This window comes from Littorina saxatilis, linkage group LG14 (assembly GCF_037325665.1).
Source record: "Littorina saxatilis isolate snail1 linkage group LG14, US_GU_Lsax_2.0, whole genome shotgun sequence".
Lineage (NCBI taxonomy): Eukaryota > Metazoa > Mollusca > Gastropoda > Littorinimorpha > Littorinidae > Littorina > Littorina saxatilis.
Window position 1 is genome coordinate 35,394,689 of NC_090258.1, and position 20,259 is coordinate 35,414,947.

Consider the following 20,259-nt stretch of genomic DNA (forward strand, 5'->3'; position numbering starts at 1 on the left):
AACCTTTTGGCGCTTAGTAACTTATTATTTTTGAAAGCTATCATATCATTTTCTTTGAATTACTATTACATAGTTTTTCATCATGATTGCACTTTACATAAATCACACACACACACACATGCAAAAAAACATACACACATACACAAGAACACATGCAAGCAAGCAAGCACACACACACACACACACACACACACACACACACACACACACACACACACACACACACACACACACACACACACACACTGAGACACTCACAAACATGCATGAATGCACTGATCGACACACACGTATTTATACCCAGCACACTTCACCTGAGTGACTTAATGATGACATAAAATAGTCCTGGGACATCAGGCTTCAGCTTGTTGAACAGCTGTGGATAGAGCGTAAACCAGAAAATCGTAAGCGCAAACATAATAATAATTTTGCTTTCAATAAACAACTACCCCAGTCATGCTGCGTTTAGAGAAGAATTTGCAGCTCTCCTATTTATAAAAAATGATTACCGCACGTCTGTGTTTGTTCGTTTGTTTGTTTGCTTGACGCCCAGTCCACCACGAAGGGTGATATCAGGGCGGTGCTGCTTTGACAGTTAACGTGCGCCACACACAAGACAGAAGTCGCAGCACAGGCTTCATGTCTCACCCAGCAGTCACATTATTCTGACACCGGACCAACCAATGCACGTCTGTGTGTGTGTGTGTGTGTGTGTGTGTGTGTGTGTGTGTGTGTGTGTGTTTGTGTGTGTTTGTGTGTGTCTATATGTCTGTGTGTGTGTGAGAGAGAGAGAGAGAGAGAGAGAGAGAGAGAGAGAGAGAGAGAGAGAGAGAGAGAGAGAGAGAGAGAGAGAGAGAGATCAAATCAAATCTAATTTTATTTTGAGGGTTGTGGCATAAGCAATACAACAAGCTTTTTTTTCAACCAGCCCTCGCCCAGAGAGAGGACTACTCTAATCACTTTTATTACACGGACATTCACGAGAGAGAGAGAGAGAGAGAGAGAGAGAGAATGGAACTTTATTTTACAAGGATTAAGATATAAGGCTATGCCCTTTCTTACAATCTGTCCTTCACACACACACACACACACACACACACACATGTGCGCTAATTATGTTTATTAATAGGAGAGAGAGAGAGAGAGAGAGAGAGAGAGAGAGAGAGAGAGAGAGAGAGAGAGAGAGAGAGAGAGAGAGAGAGAGAGAGAGTCGAGATATTGAAGCCTATTTATGGTGTGACTGAGTTTCAATGTCAGGGAAACCTCTTGTGACAGTTTTTTTTTTAAAGTTTAAGTATAATGGCAACAAGACCTGGCATGACAAGTGCAAACAGTAAGACATGACTGATGAAGATGTATGGTAAATGACTCACTGCATCTTGTGCCAGTTGTTTCCACATGGCATAGATGGCTCCAAAGGGATTGGCCAGCTCAGTCGGGGCTGTGATGTCCACCGTCACCACCACATTCACTCTTTGCAGTGCTTAAAAAAACGCATTTGTTTCCCTTCGTGCATGAATATATATATGATTAAAAAAACAGCTAGCTGTCCAATCAGATTTAATTCTGGAATAAGAACAAATGTTTAATTCTTGACATACAACAAAACAATTCTGATCGCTGTTTGAAAAGAGTTTTTGACACGGTTGAATACTAAGTCTTGAAAATCATTTGCTCAACCTGTCCTCACAAACTGTACTTACAAACATGTACACTCAAAATAACTTTTAAAGGTTCCAAAAAGAATACTGGATAACTCGCATTCTGACCACAGTACTAGGTAAAGAAATTGAACCACCACGGGTACAAAGATGTGAAATGACAGAATTGATGCTGATAAAATCACAACAGTTGGAATTTTCATGAAGACAGTCTCACGCCATCACCATCACACGAAAGTCAAGATTCTTAGCATTAGCTTTGATGGTCCAGTCCAGCTGCAGATCTGCTGTAGGTCAGTTTCATTTACTGACTGAGACGCCATCTCTTCTCTCCCTTCCAACATACACACCTGCATTAATTGCTGTAAGTAAGCCTGAGGCCATCATGTTTTTACAAACCTCTGTGCTCCCTCCCTCAATCACTGACCTTTTCCTCCGTTGACAGAGCCAACTCAGAAGCTAGCACAGCGATAAGAGACTTATAATACTGTTACCATACACCTGATCACAGTTCATAATAAGCACCTAGAGTGCCTCCCCTCACTTGCAGAAAGGGTCTAATTCTGCCAAAAGTGGCTGCATTTCCTGAAGGTGCACTGCACATAGTTTTTTTTCCTGTATATAGGGAATGGACCCGGGTGCAGTTCTTGTAGGAAAACAGATCACACTCATTTCGTCTCGTACGCGAGACTGCCATAATTAACGTCCGAGTTCAGTTTCACTTTTACTGATAAGACTGAAGCACTGCTACACCGCATTAACTAACCTAGCAGGAGGTAGAACACTTGGCGTGCAAGGGGTCCCTCCCGCATGTCCATCGTTATAAGACTAGTGTTCAATCATTGTGAATAAATTGAAAATGCCATCAGTTTTGCACTTTGGATTGAATGATTCTAAATCAGCAAACTTCAGGTGAAAACGTTATTTTTGAAGGTGTAGCAAAGTGTAATGTAAACTCCAGCGTGATCCGAAAAACAGGAAAATGCACCTACAGGAAATGCACCCACTTTTAGTTAAATCAGAGCCTTTTTGCCTCACTTGGCGCAATGTCGTCACATTTAATTACTCTCACCTGTACAGTCATTACCGGAGCCTAGGTAACCAGGAGCACAACTACAGGTGTAAGATCCCACAGTGTTGTTGCAAACCTGATCACAGTCATTTGCCTGATCGTTCAAACACTCATCAACATCTGAAAGGGATATATTACAAAAAAGCTTAAACCAGCTTGTATAGATTTCTTTTCATGTCTTGACACAGATATGTCTGTAACACAATAAGAAATAGCAATGTAATGTAGCCAAGTAATAAAGACATTTAAGCCTCAATCTTAAATGTTGTTATGTCGGGCGAACGACGTACTCCTGTATGCTGAATTGGTTTTATTCCTATTCAGCAGGCTACTGTGTCAGCATTTTGGGTTATTCTCAAACAGCTTGGTCGGGAGACAAAACACCCTGGATGTTAGACCAGCACCGAAATTGTGGCGCAATTTATAGCTCCAGTTTTCTTCAATTTGTCTAGCTATACTAGTCACCTTGGTTTTGCTCGACCTACAACAGTAGCATAGCAGTTTCAATTTAAAAGCAATTCACTTTTTACATCGATTCGACGAGGAGAACGAAGTTTTGGTAGTGTCTGACGAGTCACATCGGAGTCGAGGGAAAGACAAAGGAAAACCGCGGAACCGGCGGCCACGACACCGTGACCTACTTTTTGCTGGGGTGTGATGTCTGGGAGAGGACGACCTCAACGCCGGGGGGCTGGCAGGCGACCAGCCAGACTGAGGTCACGCAGCCCAGTGCAGCAGCAACCAGGGCCGAGTGGGCATGGGCAGCCAGGACCGAGCCAGCGAGACGGGGACCATGGGCAGCCGGGACCGAGCCAGCGAGACGGTGGCCATGGGCAGCCTGGCCCGAGCCAGCGAGACTGGTGGGATGATGGGCGAGAGACCAGACAGGATGCGACAACATCGTCGGATGCCCACACTTCAGCGCCCACGAGCGGAACCGATCCAAGTATACGGGAATTACGTGAGAGGCTGAGATTTTTGGAAGACGCTTTCGAGAAAGGGGCGGGAGGACACAGGGGTCATAGAATGGACCACCTCTCTATAACAGTGGCACATGATGTCAGAAGAAAGATTGTGGAGGGGAAATCCATCGACCTGGCAATTCTCCTTGCCAAATCCTTTATGGACAGGCAAGAGGACAGGCAGACAGTGGCCTATGTCTTGGACGACCAGGGGCGCCTGGTCCCAAAGGAAGAAAAGAGGGGAAAAGGAGAAATGTCCTTGGCGCAGTGGACCAGTGCGTTCCACATTTACATGTCGGTATACCTGGTGGTCCACCCTGAATGTTTGCAGGACATGCTGGCTTATGCGGAATTAATCAGAGGCGCGGCCCGGGATTTCCCGGGCAATGGCTGGTTGCTCTATGACCAGCAATTCCGCACAGTAAAGGAAGCAGACCCAACGCGCCCGTGGGGAAACATCGACAACCAGCTGTGGTTGCAGCTGTTCTGTAAGCCACCAAGTGTGACCTCATCCCTTGTTAGGTCACCTCCAGCTCAGTCGGCCCAAGGGGGGGACAGTGCCAAAAGAGGTGGGGGCGCGTGCCATTATTTCAACAGGAAAAGGGGATGCACTCGCGACAACTGCTCATACAGACACGCCTGTTCAAGCTGTGGTAGCTCCTCCCATGGAGAAGTCAGTTGTCGCAAGAAAGGGGAGGCTACCAACACATCATCAGATAGGTTCAGTGATACATTTGAAGACAGTAGGTAGTCATCGCCAGGTGTGCCCAGTTCGGTGCATGAGAGCCTACTTAAGTGCGAGACCAGCCGGACCAGGTCTTCTGTTTAAGCATTTCAGTGGCGCTCCTTTAACAAGGTACCAATTTCAGGCAGTTTTGAAAAAGGGTGCGGCCACCCTGGGCTGGCAGGTAAACCGATTTTCTTCTCCTTCGTTCCGTATTGGAGCTGCAACTACAGCTGTCATAAGCGGTAGGACAATGGAAGAGATAAAGATATTGGGAAGGTGGAAATCACAAGCCGTACGGGTATACATAAGGGAATAACTTAGGGAACCCAGTGACACAAGATGGCGGATTTTCACAGGTTTCGTAAATTGGGCAAGTTGTTAAAATCAATTCGCAACAATAACAAGTGTTCATCTGAAGGGGGGGGGGGGGGGGGGGGAAGGGGGTAAGTTAGGCGTATAATAGAATAATTTTTCTTTTTAAGTTAATCTAGCAGTTGCTGTAACATAAGCAACGACAGCCGGTGCCTCGCCGCAGATGGTGTACACCTCAGCGAGTGGGGCAACACACTCTTTGTTGCGAACTTAGAGAGACAGCTCATAGGTATAATTAGGGCGGGCAGATGTGGGGTAAATTGCTAGCAATTTGTTGGCATAAGATAGACATGGCCACAGGCGAAAGTAATTCTGCTTGGAAGCACACACTATTCAGTAACTTTAACGATATCTGCAGGATCCTCCCAGGATTGAGCCCTTACAAAAGGCCATGTTGTTGTGGCCTGGTTCAGTGGAGGAGGGTCCTGTGGCTGCACCATTACCGACCTGTATCCATTGCTAGTCTTTCTCACCCTGTGAGAGCCAGGGGTTGGCGTGCTAAACAGAGTGATTTGGTTGGTGGACTCCACCAGATTACTTCTGCAAGTATAGTACGTAATGGGCAAAACAGAGCTGAGACGTCAGCCAGGGGCCTGCTGATTCGCTGGTACAGATGAGGGCAATTGGATACAGAGAAGCGGAGGGGGTGCATTTCTAAATTTTGTGTTTAAAAAAGTGGATAATTGCTGCCTGTGGTTATGTCTATCTCCCCACTCTGCGCCCGATTATGCCAAAAAGTATTAACCTGATTGAACAACATGTTTGTTTTGAACTTATGTAATTGTGGCTGAGGAGTAGTGACTCAGAACAGCTAAATGTTTGATTGTACATGGATAGACTTTTTACCCTGGTCAGGGGGGTTTTTTGCTTAAAGAGGAATGTACAGCAGCAAGTTTGTTGCTCGTGGAATTTTGAACCCCAGTCAGGGGAGTTTGTGGACGTGTGGATACACATGTGTATATACCAGCTCAATAAATGTTGGAAATGTTACTATCAGGGTGAAGTTTTAGATGGTGCGGTATGAGGATGGAAGTTGTGTGTATATGTGTAAAAATGTGAGAGTGGTGTCGCGACATAAAGACATTTAAGCCTCAATCTTAAATGTTGTTATGTCGGGCGAACGACGTACTCCTGTATGCTGAATTGGTTTTATTCCTATTCAGCAGGCTACTGTGTCAGCATTTTGGGTTATTCTCAAACAGCTTGGTCGGGAGACAAAACACCCTGGATGTTAGACCAGCACCGAAATTGTGGCGCAATTTATAGCTCCAGTTTTCTTCAATTTGTCTAGCTATACTAGTCACCTTGGTTTTGCTCGACCTACAACAGTAGCATAGCAGTTTCAATTTAAAACCACCCACCCACCCTTCTATAAGTTAAGGATAATTTTAATTTTATTTTAGTCAATTAAGTAAAAGGGGTTGAATCTCATTACAACGTGTTTTGTTTGTTGTTTTTGTGAATTTTTAATCATTTTATAGCTTGTGTTTTTGCATTACTGTTGTGTTACGGTGCTTTGTGGGGGCATAAGATAGACATGGCCACAGGCGAAAGTAATTCTGCTTGGAAGCACACACTATTCAGTAACTTTAACGATATCTGCAGGATCCTCCCAGGATTGAGCCCTTACAAAAGGCCATGTTGTTGTGGCCTGGTTCAGTGGAGGAGGGTCCTGTGGCTGCACCATTACCGACCTGTATCCATTGCTAGTCTTTCTCACCCTGTGAGAGCCAGGGGTTGGCGTGCTAAACAGAGTGATTTGGTTGGTGGACTCCACCAGATTACTTCTGCAAGTATAGTACGTAATGGGCAAAACAGAGCTGAGACGTCAGCCAGGGGCCTGCTGATTCGCTGGTACAGATGAGGGCAATTGGATACAGAGAAGCGGAGGGGGTGCATTTCTAAATTTTGTGTTTAAAAAAGTGGATAATTGCTGCCTGTGGTTATGTCTATCTCCCCACTCTGCGCCCGATTATGCCAAAAAGTATTAACCTGATTGAACAACATGTTTGTTTTGAACTTATGTAATTGTGGCTGAGGAGTAGTGACTCAGAACAGCTAAATGTTTGATTGTACATGGATAGACTTTTTACCCTGGTCAGGGGTTTTTTTTTTGCTTAAAGAGGAATGTACAGCAGCAAGTTTGTTGCTCGTGGAATTTTGAACCCCAGTCAGGGGAGTTTGTGGACGTGTGGATACACATGTGTATATACCAGCTCAATAAATGTTGGAAATGTTACTATCAGGGTGAAGTTTTAGATGGTGCGGTATGAGGATGGAAGTTGTGTGTATATGTGTAAAAATGTGAGAGTGGTGTCGCGACATAACTGGTGGTTTCACGAAAAGCCGGATATGACGTCATCAAAGCTATTTATCAAAAATATGAAAAAAACGTCTGGAGATACCATACTCAGGATCTCTCATGTCAAGTTTCATGAAGATCGGTCCAGTAGTTTTCTCTGAATCGCTCTACACACACACACACACACACGCACGCACGCACACACACACGCACATACACCACGACCCTCGTTTCGATTCCCCCTCGATGTTAAAATATTTAGTCAAAACTTGACTAAATATAAAAAGAAGAAACAAGTCGCGTAAGGCGAAATTACTACATTTAGTCAAGCTGTGGAACTCACAGAATGAAACTGAACACACTGCATTTTTTCACTATGACCGTAGTCCGCCGCTTGTGCATAACGGAGTGAAACTGACGAGCCTGTTCAGCAGGGTAGTGGTTTCGCTGTGCCGCATAGCACGCTTTTCTGTACCTCTCTTCGTTTTAACTTTGTGAGCGTGTTTTTAATCCAAACATATCATATCGAAGAATAAGATGAAATTGTTTTTGGATCGTTTAATAAAAAAATAATTTTAATTACAAGTTTCCGATTTTTAATGACCAAACTCACTCATTAGTTTTTAAGCCACCAAGCTGAAATGCAATACCAAACCCCGGCCTTCGTCGAAGATTGCTTGGCCAAAATTTCAATCAATTTGATTGAAAAATGAGGATGTGACAGTGCCGCCTCAACTTTTACAAAAAGCCGGATATGACGTCATCAAAGGTATTTATCGAAAAAATGAAAAAAACGTCCGGGGATATCATATCCAGGAACTCTCATGTCAAATTTCATAAAGATCGGTCCAGTAGTTTAGTCTGAATCGCTCTACACACACACACGCACAGACACAGACACACACACACACATACACCACGACCCACGTCTCGATTCCCCCTCTATGTTAAAACATTTAGTCAAAACTTGACTAAATGTAAAAAAGAGGTTACTTACCAGTGCAGTTGTGAGAGCTATCATACATGTAGCCTGTCTCACAACCACAGGTGAATCCTCCATGTTTATTGATGCAGATCACATGGTCTCCAAAACAGTTACTCTGATTTGTTGAACACTCGTTGACATCAACCTCACAACGTGTGCCTTCCCAGCCTTCTTTACAAGTGCATGTGCCATTGATGTGGTTGCACGCCTCAGCATTGGAAGTACAGTTACAATTCTGGTCGCAGTCTCCGCCATACTGGTTCAGTGCGCACACTGCAACACATTCAATGATACTTACTGGCTTGCTAGTGAGAGAAATATAGACAACTTGGATGAACATACACATTATACTTATATCAATACAAATGTGGGCTGGTCTATTGAGAATTAAAAAAAAAGCAGCATCAAAAGGCATGCCTACCCCTAAATCACCTTTTCAGGAACACAAGTCATGAAAATCAGGAACACAGCATCAGAATCAGGAACAGGAATAAGCAGCAATCTGAGTCACCACAAATATTAACAGAAAAAATACAACTTGTGCACCCATCACAAAATGCGAACGTGTCTCTTTTCTTCCGTGGCTTGATATAAGGCAATTTTTCAGAGTATTCTTTTCGGAATGTCTGAACCGCGCCTCTTTGTAACTCCACTTGTAGAAGAAATATCTCCACCACTTTGCATGCTGTCGTTTCGACGCCATTTTGATCTGTGTCACTATGTGTGAAAATCAGTCACGCTCGCATGCGTGATGACGCTTCGGATCGCTTCGTAATAGACCCGGCTTCGACAATGCTCGGAGACTTCCGGTATTCACGTTTCCGCGCTCGCAACTTGCTCTCTCTCTTTTTCTTCCTCTTAACGAAACACATATTTTCGTTTTTTACATTTAGTCAAGTTTTGACTAAATGTTTTAACATAGAGGGGGAATCGAAACGAGGGTCGTGGTGTATGTGTGTGTGTGCGTGTGTGCGTGCGTGTAGAGCGATTCAGACCAAACTACTGGACCGATCTTTATGAAATTTGACATGAGAGTTCCTGGGTATGAAATCCCCGAACGTTTTTTTCATTTTTTTTATAAATGTCTTTGATGACGTCATATCCGGCTTTTTGTGAAAGTTGAGGCGGCACTGTCACGCCCTCATTTTTCAACCAAATTGGTTGAAATTTTGGTCAAGTAATCTTCGACGAAGCCCGGACTTCGGTATTGCATTTCAGCTTGGTGGCTTAAAAATTAATTAATGACTTTGGTCATTAAAAATCTGAAAATTGTAAAAAAAATATTTTTTTTATAAAACGATCCAAATTTACGTTCATCTTATTTTCCATTATTTGCTGATTCCAAAAACATATAAATATGTTATATTTGGATTAACAACAAGCTCTGAAAATTAAATATATAAAAATTATTATCAAATTTTTTTTCGAAATCAATTTAAAAACACTTTCATCTTATTCCTTGTCGGTTCCTGATTCCAAAAACATATAGATATGATATGTTTGGATTAAAAACACGCTCAGAAAGTTAAAACGAAGAGAGGTACAGAAAAGCGTGCTATCCTTCTCAGCGCAACGAATACCCCACTCTTCTTGTCAATTCCACTGGCACTGCCTTTGCCACGGGCGGTGGAGTGACGATGCTACGAGTATACGGTCTTGCTGCGTTGCATTGCGTTCAGTTTCATTCTGTGAGTTCGACAGCTACTTGACTAAATGTTGTATTTTCGCCTTACGCGACTTGTTCTTCCTCTTAACGAAACACATATTTTCGTTTTTTACATTTAGTCAAGTTTTGACTAAATGTTTTAACATAGAGGGGGAATCGAGTTGGTGTATGTATGTATGTATGTATGTATGTGTGTAAGTGTACAGCGATTCAGAGATAACTACCTGACTGATCATCATGAAACTTTACATGAGAGTTCCTGAGTATATCTCCACACTTTTTTTTTGGGGGGGGGATAAATGTCTTTGATGACGTCATATCCGGCTTTTTGTGAAAGTTGAGGCGGCACTGTCACGCCTTCATTTTTTAAGCAAATTGATTGAAATTTTGGTCAAGCATTCTTCGACAAATGCCGGACTTTGGTATTGCATTTCAGCTTGGAGGCTTAACACTTAATTAATGAGTTTGGTCATTAAAAATCAGAAAATTGTAATTAAAATTATTTTTTTATGAAACGATCCAAAAATAATTAAATCCTATTCTTCATTACTTTCTAATTAAAAAAACATTTAAATATGTTATATTCGAATTAAAAACAAGCTCAGAAAATTAAAGAATATTAAAATCATGACTAAAATTAGATTTCTGAAATCGATTTAAAAACAATTTAATCTTATTTCTTGTCGGTTCCTGATTCCAAAAACATATAGATACGTTATGTTTGGATTAAAAACAAGCTTAGAAAATTCAAAAGAATAGAGATACAGAAAAGCGTGCTATCCTGCTCAGCGCAACCACTACCGTGCTGTACTGGTATGTCAATTTCTGCCTTTCCACGAGCGGGGGACTGACGATGCTATAAAAAAAACATTTTTTTTCTTTTTTCTTCTTTTTTTTAACCTGTATAGGCTTTACATTACATTACATCACATAGACAAGGGGACAATTACAACACACAGGGGGTGGGGGTGGGGGTGGTCATGGCTTGGTGGTCGCAGTATCAAAAATATATGAAGGAAAAAGAATCTAAGGGTTACATCAAACCGTGCATATACAAGCGCCAATCCTTGTAAAATTTATCTAGTGTATAGCTGCATTGTACTTTTCCCAAATAAATCTTTGCTTAAAATTTCTATTCAATGTCTGAAAATGAGGGATCTTTTTGTTCATTTTGGAAATATATATGTGATGTTTGTACAAATTACTAACACATCAAAAACTTTATCGGTGACTACATTGTTCGCCACTCCAAATAGAACCAGTTCTTTGGACAGTGTTATATTGTCACAATGGGTGCAGTTCGCCTTTAACCAATGTACAAATTCTATCCAAAAAGTCTGCACTTTATCACACTCCCAAAACATATGCATAAGGGTTTCTTCGTCTCTACCGCAAAATGTACACAATGACGTAATTCCACAATTTTTCGCAAAAATAGAAACCGTTCTGTCAGCAAAATTCTGTACAATAATCGGTACTGGAACCATCTCAGACAGGTATCCTTTGTTGTTTTAAAGACATGTTGAAAAATAACCTTATCTAACAAACAGTTTACGGATTCAGACCATTTTTCAATACATTTTGGGACCGTAACATGCTATACGGTCAAAATGCTATATGGTGATAAAATGATATTTTTGGGTGTGAAGAGAAGCGAGATTGTGGTGTATAGACGGTGCCAGAGCACAGGTCATATGCATAACTAATGAGCGGAATGCCGTCTTCCCATTGGCCAGCCGGCCCAAGATCAGTCTCTCTGCCATTTCTGCATCTGCGGTAGCCAGTGCCAGACGTCCCAAACAACTGTGCGAAAATTTTCAACGTTTCAAGGATTTTGGAAAGAGAAGGTACACGTACTTTTACCTTTTTTTGTTTTGTTTTGTTGCTTGATTGTCGAGAGGGGCGATTGAGATCGAAACAGCGGTAATAGGCTCGAGTGGGGCCAATTAGTTGTCTGCAAGGAAAGTTTGGAGTTTGGGAAACTGGGAGACAGCGTGGCACCGTAGGCAGAAACATGTGGTTTCACGTTTGCCGGGAGTGACACTCGAAGGAACGAGGGTGATAGCTAGGTAGACGGTGATGGTACAATTAGCTGACAGCCGTCAGTAAAAGTGTTCAGGGAGAAAAGAAGACAGTATCATCTTCTCCTGGCATTAAAATTGGTCCGAGCAGTGGCAACGCGAATCGCTCGGTCACGTGACTAGTTTCTTTGTGAAGAAAGACGGCGGGAGCGAAAATGTTTACAAGTTGTGCGGTGGTCGGGCACTCTTTCACGTGGAGGTTTCAGCGATTTGTGAACACAGATGAGGGGGTGCGGCCAGATTTAGGTTTTGATGGTTTTGAGCAGATATTCGATGGGAGAGGGGGCCGAAAAATAAGCGACGTTGAATCAATGCTAGAACAGAACAGGGCCATTTTCACCCGGAAAAAATGGGGAGTGATAGTGCTAATGGTGGGGGACAATAATATTGTTCCCGGAACGACACCGAATAAAGTGTTTCGTGAGCTGTGGCATCTGTGTGTGAGGGTGCAAACATTGGCAAACTCAGTAGTGGTGGTGTCAGGGATGACACAGAGATACAGTGGCTGGGGGGGTTTCAATGACATAGCCAGGGAGGTGAATAGGCTTCTTCATCAACAGCTGAAAACGGCACACAGGATAGTGGGTTTGTTCCCCCACTACGTGGCTTTCCCTCCAGCAGAGAAGTTTGCTCAGTATCAGAAACATTTTTTAGCAGATGGGATTCATCTGTCAGGGTCGGGGCACATGCTACTGTACAGAGCACTGAGAAAAGTTCTGTTGGACAGTCGGCATATAGACCAATGAGGTAAGAAGGTGTTGTGGTTGTTCAGCGGGTGAGAGGGAAGTGGGGGCTAATAGTGATAGCCGGTATCCTCTCGTGCTGATGGCAGAACCACAATAGGGGTAGATGCAGCACGGACGGGGTACCAAGGTTTATTCCCAGACTGAAGTGGTTGGGTTCTACCGAAGACGCCAGACGCAGAGCTTTGATGCCGGGAGTGGAATAGGATGGGGTATCCTTTCCAGCTTTTGGAGTGACGTCATTGTTGGTTCTGGTTTGGTAGAACCGGTTGTGACTTCATGGGGAATGTGTATTGGTACAGCCCGTGCTGCATGATCAGATTGACAGTGTTTTCTTAGGTGTACTCTCGTGCTGAGGGCAGAACCACAATAGGAGTGTAGATGCAGCACGAACGGGGTACCAAGGTTTATTCCCAGACTGAAGTGGTTGGGTTCTACCGAAGACGCCAGACGCAGAGCTTTGATGCCGGGAGTGGAATAGGAGGGAATATCCTTTCCAGCTTCTGGAGTGACGTCATTGTTGGTTCTGGTTTGGTAGAACCGGTTGTGACTTCATGGGGAATGTTTTATTGGTACAGCCCGTGCTGCATATATATATAAAAAAAAAAAAAAAAAAAAAAAAAAAAAAAAAAAAAAAAAAAAAAAAATAGGCCCCTGATGCTTAGGGCCTTTGAAATGTTTCAGGATGTCGAAGCGTCCAACCAAGCGACCGGGGCGTCCCTCAAAGCAGCCCCCGAAGAGGTTTCGAGACGAGGAGGCTGAAGGAGAGGACGAAATGGGCGTGAAGGAGTCGCTAACCCAGCTCCTTGCTGAGCAGAAGGCCCTGAGGAAGGAGATTGCGGAGATTCGGGCCGCCAAGACGCCGGCGCCTGAGGCATCGCCCGCAGGATCGACCACCTCTACGGGTGGAAAATCCAACTCAGGCATGGCTGGGCACTCTGGACACTCCGGTGAGCAATCTAACACTAGCGGTACACAGGCGTGGGCAACCGGCAACCAGAAAATGTTGCCCATTGACCTACACGTGCCAAAGACAATAAAGGAAAAGATCTGGAGCGGTGTGGCGGTTAGGTTCGCAATACTCCTGCCCGCGGACCCGAAGGAAATGCTGGAGGAGGACTCGGATGAGGACGATGAAGACAAAAAGAAGAAGAAGAAGAAGAAAGAAAAGAAACTGTTAACCTTCACAGAGTGGGTGAAGGCCTGGAACATTTATATCACTATACTACAGGACAGAGCGAAAGAGGTACACAGGGGCCTGGGTGCCCACTTTGCTCGGGTGTGTACCCTGCATGAGCTGCAGGGCAATTGGCGGGACTATGACTACCGCTACCGGCTCGCAATTGCTGCAGGAGAAAGGGCATGGGGGGACAGCGACGCGGACCTGTTCGCCACCACCCGCTTAGAGCCTGCCACCCAGACCCATGACGGGGGAAAGAAGAAGCCGCAGGGTGGCGCAGGGGGGAAGACTGGAAGTGGAAACCCAGCCAAAGTGGGGGGCTTCTGCTTCCAGTTCAATGAACAGGGATCTTGCAGCCGCCCCAATTGTGGCTTCAAGCACTTTTGCTCGCAGTGTGGGGGGCAACACGCAATCCGAAAATGCAGCGCCAAAGGGCACCCCTTTCGAGCGGGACGGGGGGGAAAAGAAGCAGGAGAAGGAAAGAAATGAAGACTGGGGCACGGGGGCCACGCCAGTGAAGGCGGACAAGCTGGAAAAGTGGCTGGAAGGGTACGATCCACAGAAGAAGCGGGCTTTAATACAGGGATTCAGAGAGGGTTTCCGGGTAGGGTTCACAGGAGCCCCAAATAGTGTAGTTCAGAAGAACCTGAAGTCAGCAGAAGAAATGCCAGAAGTAGTAGAAGCGCACATAAAGAAGGAAATAGAAGAGGGGAGGTTAGTAGGTCCCTTTAGGCATATTCCTTTTACTCAGTTCCAATGTTCTCCAATCGGCTTGGTAGAGAAAAAGATGAAAGGAAAGTATAGGATGATACATCATCTATCTCACCCGAAGGGGGCATCCATAAATGATTTCATAGAGGAAGACATGGCCACAGTGTCATATGCCAATGTGCAAGATGCAGTACAGTTAGTGCAGACAGTAGGAAATACAGCATTTATGGCAAAAACTGATGTGGAGAAAGCTTTTAGGTTGTTGCCTATTCACCCTAGTGACCAAAACCTCTTCGTACTGAGCTGGCAAGGAAGTTTTTATGTTGATCTTTCGCTTCAGATGGGTTGTTCTTCGTCTTGTCACTTGTTCGAAGAACTAGGCACGGCTTTGGAGTGGATTGCTGTTCAGAAGTTAGGGATACCATTAGTGCACTACCTGGATGATTTTTTCCTTGCGGCAGTATCGAAGCAGCTAGGCAAAGAATACCTAGACAAATTTCTGGGTTTGTGTGAGGAAATAGGAGTTCCCATGGCACCTGATAAGACGGAGGGCCCAGAGACGAGGTTGACATTCCTGGGAATAGAGATAGACACAATCGAAAGAGAAATTCGGCTGCCGGTGGAAAAACTCACGAAGTGTGCCCAAGAAATACAGAACCTACTACAAAAGAAGAAAGCAACAGTGAAGGAAATTCAGTCGGTCATAGGGTTGCTGAACTTTGCTTGCCAGGCAGTGGTGCCAGGGAGGGCGTTCTTGAGGAGATTGATCGACTTGATTAGAGGCATACGCTCTCAGCTATTCTTCGTGAGGCTGAACCAAGGGGTGAAAGAGGATTTGAAGACTTGGCTAACTTTTCTGCAGTCATTTAACGGGAAGTGCTTTTTTCTCATGAACAAGGAAGTATCCTCAGAAGAGCTGGATTTAGTGACGGATGCATCCGGGGCAGTGGGATACGGGGCTTTGTTCGGTAGGCAGTGGTTTCAGGGTAGGTGGTCCGACTGGTGGCGACTCCAAAATATCACCCTACTGGAATTGTATCCTATCGTTTTGGCTCTGGAGACATGGGCGCTGGCCTTTCAGAACAAATACTTAGTCATTCATACAGATAATTTAGATTTAGTATCCGTAATTACTAAGCAGACATCAAAAGAACCCCTGGTGATGATTCTGGTGAGACAATTGGTCTTGTGCTGTTTACGGAACAATATTGTTGTCCGCAACGGGGCCGTTGTTCCGAGCTATGTCGGGGGCACCCATAACGGCCAGGGAATTCAACGAGCAACTACAGTTGGTTTTCCAATTTTGTGGCCTGCCCAAACAGAACTTCAAATCGCATAGCTTTAGGATTGGGGGTGCCTCCCACATGGCTCGGAACGGGGCATCGGACGCTCAAATCCGTCAGGCGGGCAGATGGTCTTCTAACGCTTTCTTGTCTTACATCAGGGTGCACAACTGGTAGATCAGGTAAAACGTAGGGCTTCTCTCTGTGTGCAGTGCAACAGAAAGGGGGAGGTCAGGCACATGTCTGCGTGCAGTGCAGCAGAACATTAACATGGGATCACAGGTGTGCAGTGCAGCCTGGGATTATAAGAAAGTGTGCAGTGCAACTTTCCGAGAAAGGTCGATTTTGCTTGGTGGCGGTACCTGATGTGAGTCATCAGGTGGTGGCGCGTACCGCCGGATTGGTGGTGAATGACAGACATTATGTATTTAATCGATGTGCTTTAATTGGGCTAAAACACAATGTTTATTGTTTTTTAGAGTTGCCAATATAAGTTTTTTGATGATGGTCTAATGAGCGGATGCAGAAAGCGGTAGATAAAGGGAAGTAACCCGGTGACCAGTCTAGTAAAATTTGACAGCTTGTTGGTGAAGCTGGAAACAAGAACAAAAAACAGTAAGCTAATACATAGTGGACAATGCCATCTATGATGTGTAAGACAATTTTTGTTCTTGGTGAATTTATGCAAATGTACAACCCAATGTATATGATTATGTCAATCATAGTTGTGGAATTTATGAAAATATTCCACTGATTTTGTATGCATTATCTGCGCTGAAAATGAACGACCTGTGGTGTCGACCAATAAACATTTTCAGCGTAAACTGGCAATGAACGTTTCATGTGGTTGTGGTGGTGACTGTGGCGCTGGCTGGCGCTGGCTGATTGTCCGGTTTCGGAAAACTTTTTATCTTAAATTCTTGTCTATCCTCGCACATCTGAACATGCAAAAATGATTTTATGCACAGCATAAATGATATTTTTGGGTGTGAAGAGAAGCGAGATTGTGGTGTATAGACGGTGCCAGAGCACAGGTCATATGCATAACTAATGAGCGGAATGCCGTCTTCCCATTGGCCAGCCGGCCCAAGATCAGTCTCTCTGCCATTTCTGCATCTGCGGTAGCCAGTGCCAGACGTCCCAAACAACTGTGCGAAAATTTTCAACCCCACCGCCATCCCCTTACTCCACCATAACGTAGTTGTGTGGGCGCGTACCGCCGGATTGGTGGTGAATGACAGACATTATGTATTTAATCGATGTGCTTTAATTGGGCTAAAACACAATGTTTATTGTTTTTTAGAGTTGCCAATATAAGTTTTTTGATGATGGTCTAATGAGCGGATGCAGAAAGCGGTAGATAAAGGGAAGTAACCCGGTGACCAGTCTAGTAAAATTTGACAGCTTGTTGGTGAAGCTGGAAACAAGAACAAAAAACAGTAAGCTAATACATAGTGGACAATGCCATCTATGATGTGTAAGACAATTTTTGTTCTTGGTGAATTTATGCAAATGTACAACCCAATGTATATGATTATGTCAATCATAGTTGTGGAATTTATGAAAATATTCCACTGATTTTGTATGCATTATCTGCGCTGAAAATGAACGACCTGTGGTGTCGACCAATAAACATTTTCAGCGTAAACTGGCAATGAACGTTTCATGTGGTTGTGGTGGTGACTGTGGCGCTGGCTGGCGCTGGCTGATTGTCCGGTTTCGGAAAACTTTTTATCTTAAATTCTTGTCTATCCTCGCACATCTGAACATGCAAAAATGATTTTATGCACAGCATAAATGCAGTGCGTTCAGGTTCATTCTGTGAGTGCAACAGCTTGGTTTTTTTTTCTTCTCCAATTGTTGTTGTCTAAATGATGTTCGCTTTGTCTACAATGAGAAGTTCCACAAACCAACTTAGCTTGTTTTAAATTTTCCGGAACGCAAAACATGAAACCGTATTTCCGGAACACCATGCTCATTTTAATCATTTTCTGGAACAAATACGGCCACTCCATAACGGTAGGCATGCCTGCATCAAATACAATGTTTTAAATTTAAGTTTCGATTTAAGTCTATGTAGTTCTACAGTGGAACCTCCATTTTACCTATACCCGTGTGACTTGGAATAATAGGCCGTGAAAGGTAAATATGCGCCAAAATGGCTGCAATCTACTGGCCGTATAAAATTTCATCTCACACTGACACGGCATCACTGCAGAGCGCCTAGAACTGTACCCACGGAATATGCGCGATATAAGCGTCATTGATTGATTGATTGATTGATTTTAAGACCCACCATTTTAAGACTCCCTTCATTTTAAGACATGTTTTTGCAGATTTTCTGTTCATAGCCTAGACTGTAAATGTACCCCCATTTTAAGACTTCCTCCTTTTTAAGACCTTGTTTGTTTGTTTGCTTAACGCCCAGCCTTCCACGAAGGGCCATATCAGGGCGGTGCTGCTTTGACATATAACGTGCGCCACACACAAGACAGAAGTCGCAGCACAGGCTTCATGATGTCTCACCCAGTCACATTATTCTGACACCGGACCAACCAGTCCTAGCACTAACCCCATAATGCCAGACGCCAGGCGGAGCAGCCACTAGATTGCCAATTTTAAAGTCTTAGGTATGACCCGGCCGGGGTTCGAACCCACGACCTCCCGATCACGGGGCGGACGCCTTACCACTAGGCCACCGTGCCTTTTAAGACCTGATTTTCTCAGGGCTTTGAAGTTTTAAAAGAAAGGTTTCACAGTATCATGGTTATTATCCAAGCGGAGCGCGGGCGAAGCCCGCGCGTAGCGAGGTAGTTTTTTTTTTCATCTCCCAGCACTGAAATTTTTTTTGCCAAGTGGTGTCTGTCTGTGAACATTGTTCTAGAATTTATCTTTTAGCACAATATTAGCGACACTGTTTGGACAATTCTATTAAAATTAGGCGTACAAACTGATTTTGTTTCGGGGAATCCTCTCAGAGGATCAGAATTTTCATATAATATCATCGGAAGCTGTTACAACGGGAAAATGTGAAACTTTTGTCACTTTTTAACATGGAATTTCATCTTTGAGCGTTTCAAGCGGACTTTAATAAAATAGTTATTTGCGAATTAAGCAGCGGAAGACACTCACCGGTTCAACATGTGTATGGTCATTAAACCTCAAAACATTTCAGTAAGTGGTTTAGACAAACACCTCCGACATGTGAGGGTGACTGGTTTGTAGCTGAAGAGTTTTTTTCTAAAGTGTGTTCTAAATACAAATGATGTACTGGTAATGATGTAATGAGTTGTTCTAATCTTGTTCTTGGAACTCTTGCTGTTCCAAGCTTGTTCTTAGCAAGTCTTGGTGACGAGAACAAAGACTATCAATGAAATCTTTAGAAATAACCTCTGACAACGACGACGATGACGACGACGACGACGATAACAACAACAACAACAAATGACATCGACGACGACGACGACAACAACAACAACAACAACAACAACAACAACAACAACAACAACAACAACAACAACAACAACAACAACAACAACAACAACAACAACAACAACACGAGAACAACAACAATCACGACAACGAACATGACAACAACAACACCAACAACTACGACGACAACTACAACGACTGGGTTATGATGACATCACCAATGATTTAAAGGCCGTTAAAAAATCGTTAAATCCTATTTCTTCACTGATTCTTATGAAATTTTAAAGGTAGGTTTGTTGTCCCCAACTTATTTTCACTCCATACTTTTCCAGAAGAAAAACATAATTTTGGCAGTTAAAAACCGTTAAATTTCAATTCTTCACCGATATTTATGAAATTTTGTGGGTAGGTTCGTTGTCCCCAACTGATTTTCACTCTATACTTTTCCAGAAGAAAGACATAATTTTGGCAGTTAAAAAACGTTAAATTTCAATTCTTCATCTATCTTTATGAAATTTAGTGGGTGGGTCCGTTGTCCCAAACTGAATTTTAAGACATACTTTTCCAGACAAAAAACCCTTATTTTTGGCAGTTAAAAACCGTTAAATCTCAATTCTTCATCGATATTTATGAAATTTTGTGGGTAGGTTCGTTGTCCCCAACTGATTTTCACTCCATACTTTTCCAGAAGAAAAACATAATTTTGGCAGTTAAAAACCGTTACATTTAAATTTTCACCTATCTTTATGAAATTTAGTGGGTGGGTCCGTTGTCCCAAACTGAATTTCAAGACAAACTATTCCAGTCAAAAAAACTTATTTTTGGCAGTTAAAAACCGTTAAGTCTCAATTCTACACCGATATTTATGACATTTTGTGGGTAGGTTTGTTGTCAGATTTGACATGATGGCAGAATTGAAAGTGTGAGATATCCTGATGTTTCACAATTTATGCTGCATAATTCAGCCCCATAGGCGCTTGAATTTTAGGTGGAGTTGGGTTTTTTTTCAGCCCAAACCAGTAACCCCCACATGGTTTTCATGTCCCTTTCTGAGAGACTTCAACAAGTTTCAATTTGACGTC

The 20,259-nt window shown here is 43.4% G+C and overlaps 2 protein-coding genes across 2 annotated transcripts in view; one reads left to right on the plus strand and one right to left on the minus strand.

Moving 5' to 3' along the window:
- Nucleotides 1-20,259, minus strand: part of LOC138947652 (uncharacterized) — a 185,347-nt gene that overhangs the window by 27,490 nt on the left and 137,598 nt on the right. Inside the window, exons 36-39 of the mRNA XM_070319175.1 lie at nt 8,094-8,354; nt 2,734-2,853; nt 1,374-1,483; nt 315-376 (exon numbers count right to left, since the gene is read on the minus strand). Coding sequence (XP_070175276.1) covers nt 315-376; nt 1,374-1,483; nt 2,734-2,853; nt 8,094-8,354 — 553 coding nt within the window. The remainder of the gene's footprint in view (nt 1-314; nt 377-1,373; nt 1,484-2,733; nt 2,854-8,093; nt 8,355-20,259) is intronic.
- LOC138947649 (uncharacterized) lies at nt 11,368-17,400 on the plus strand. Its single transcript, XM_070319172.1, has 2 exons — nt 11,368-11,594; nt 13,256-17,400. Exon 2 carries the CDS (start codon nt 13,257-13,259, stop codon nt 14,238-14,240), a length of 984 nt encoding a protein of 327 aa, XP_070175273.1. The 5' UTR covers nt 11,368-11,594; nt 13,256; the 3' UTR covers nt 14,241-17,400.

Coding starts and splice junctions, on each gene's coding strand:
- LOC138947649 (XM_070319172.1), top strand. CDS start 13,257: ATGTCGAAGCGTCCAACCAAGCGACCGGGGCGTCCCTCAAAGCAGCCC.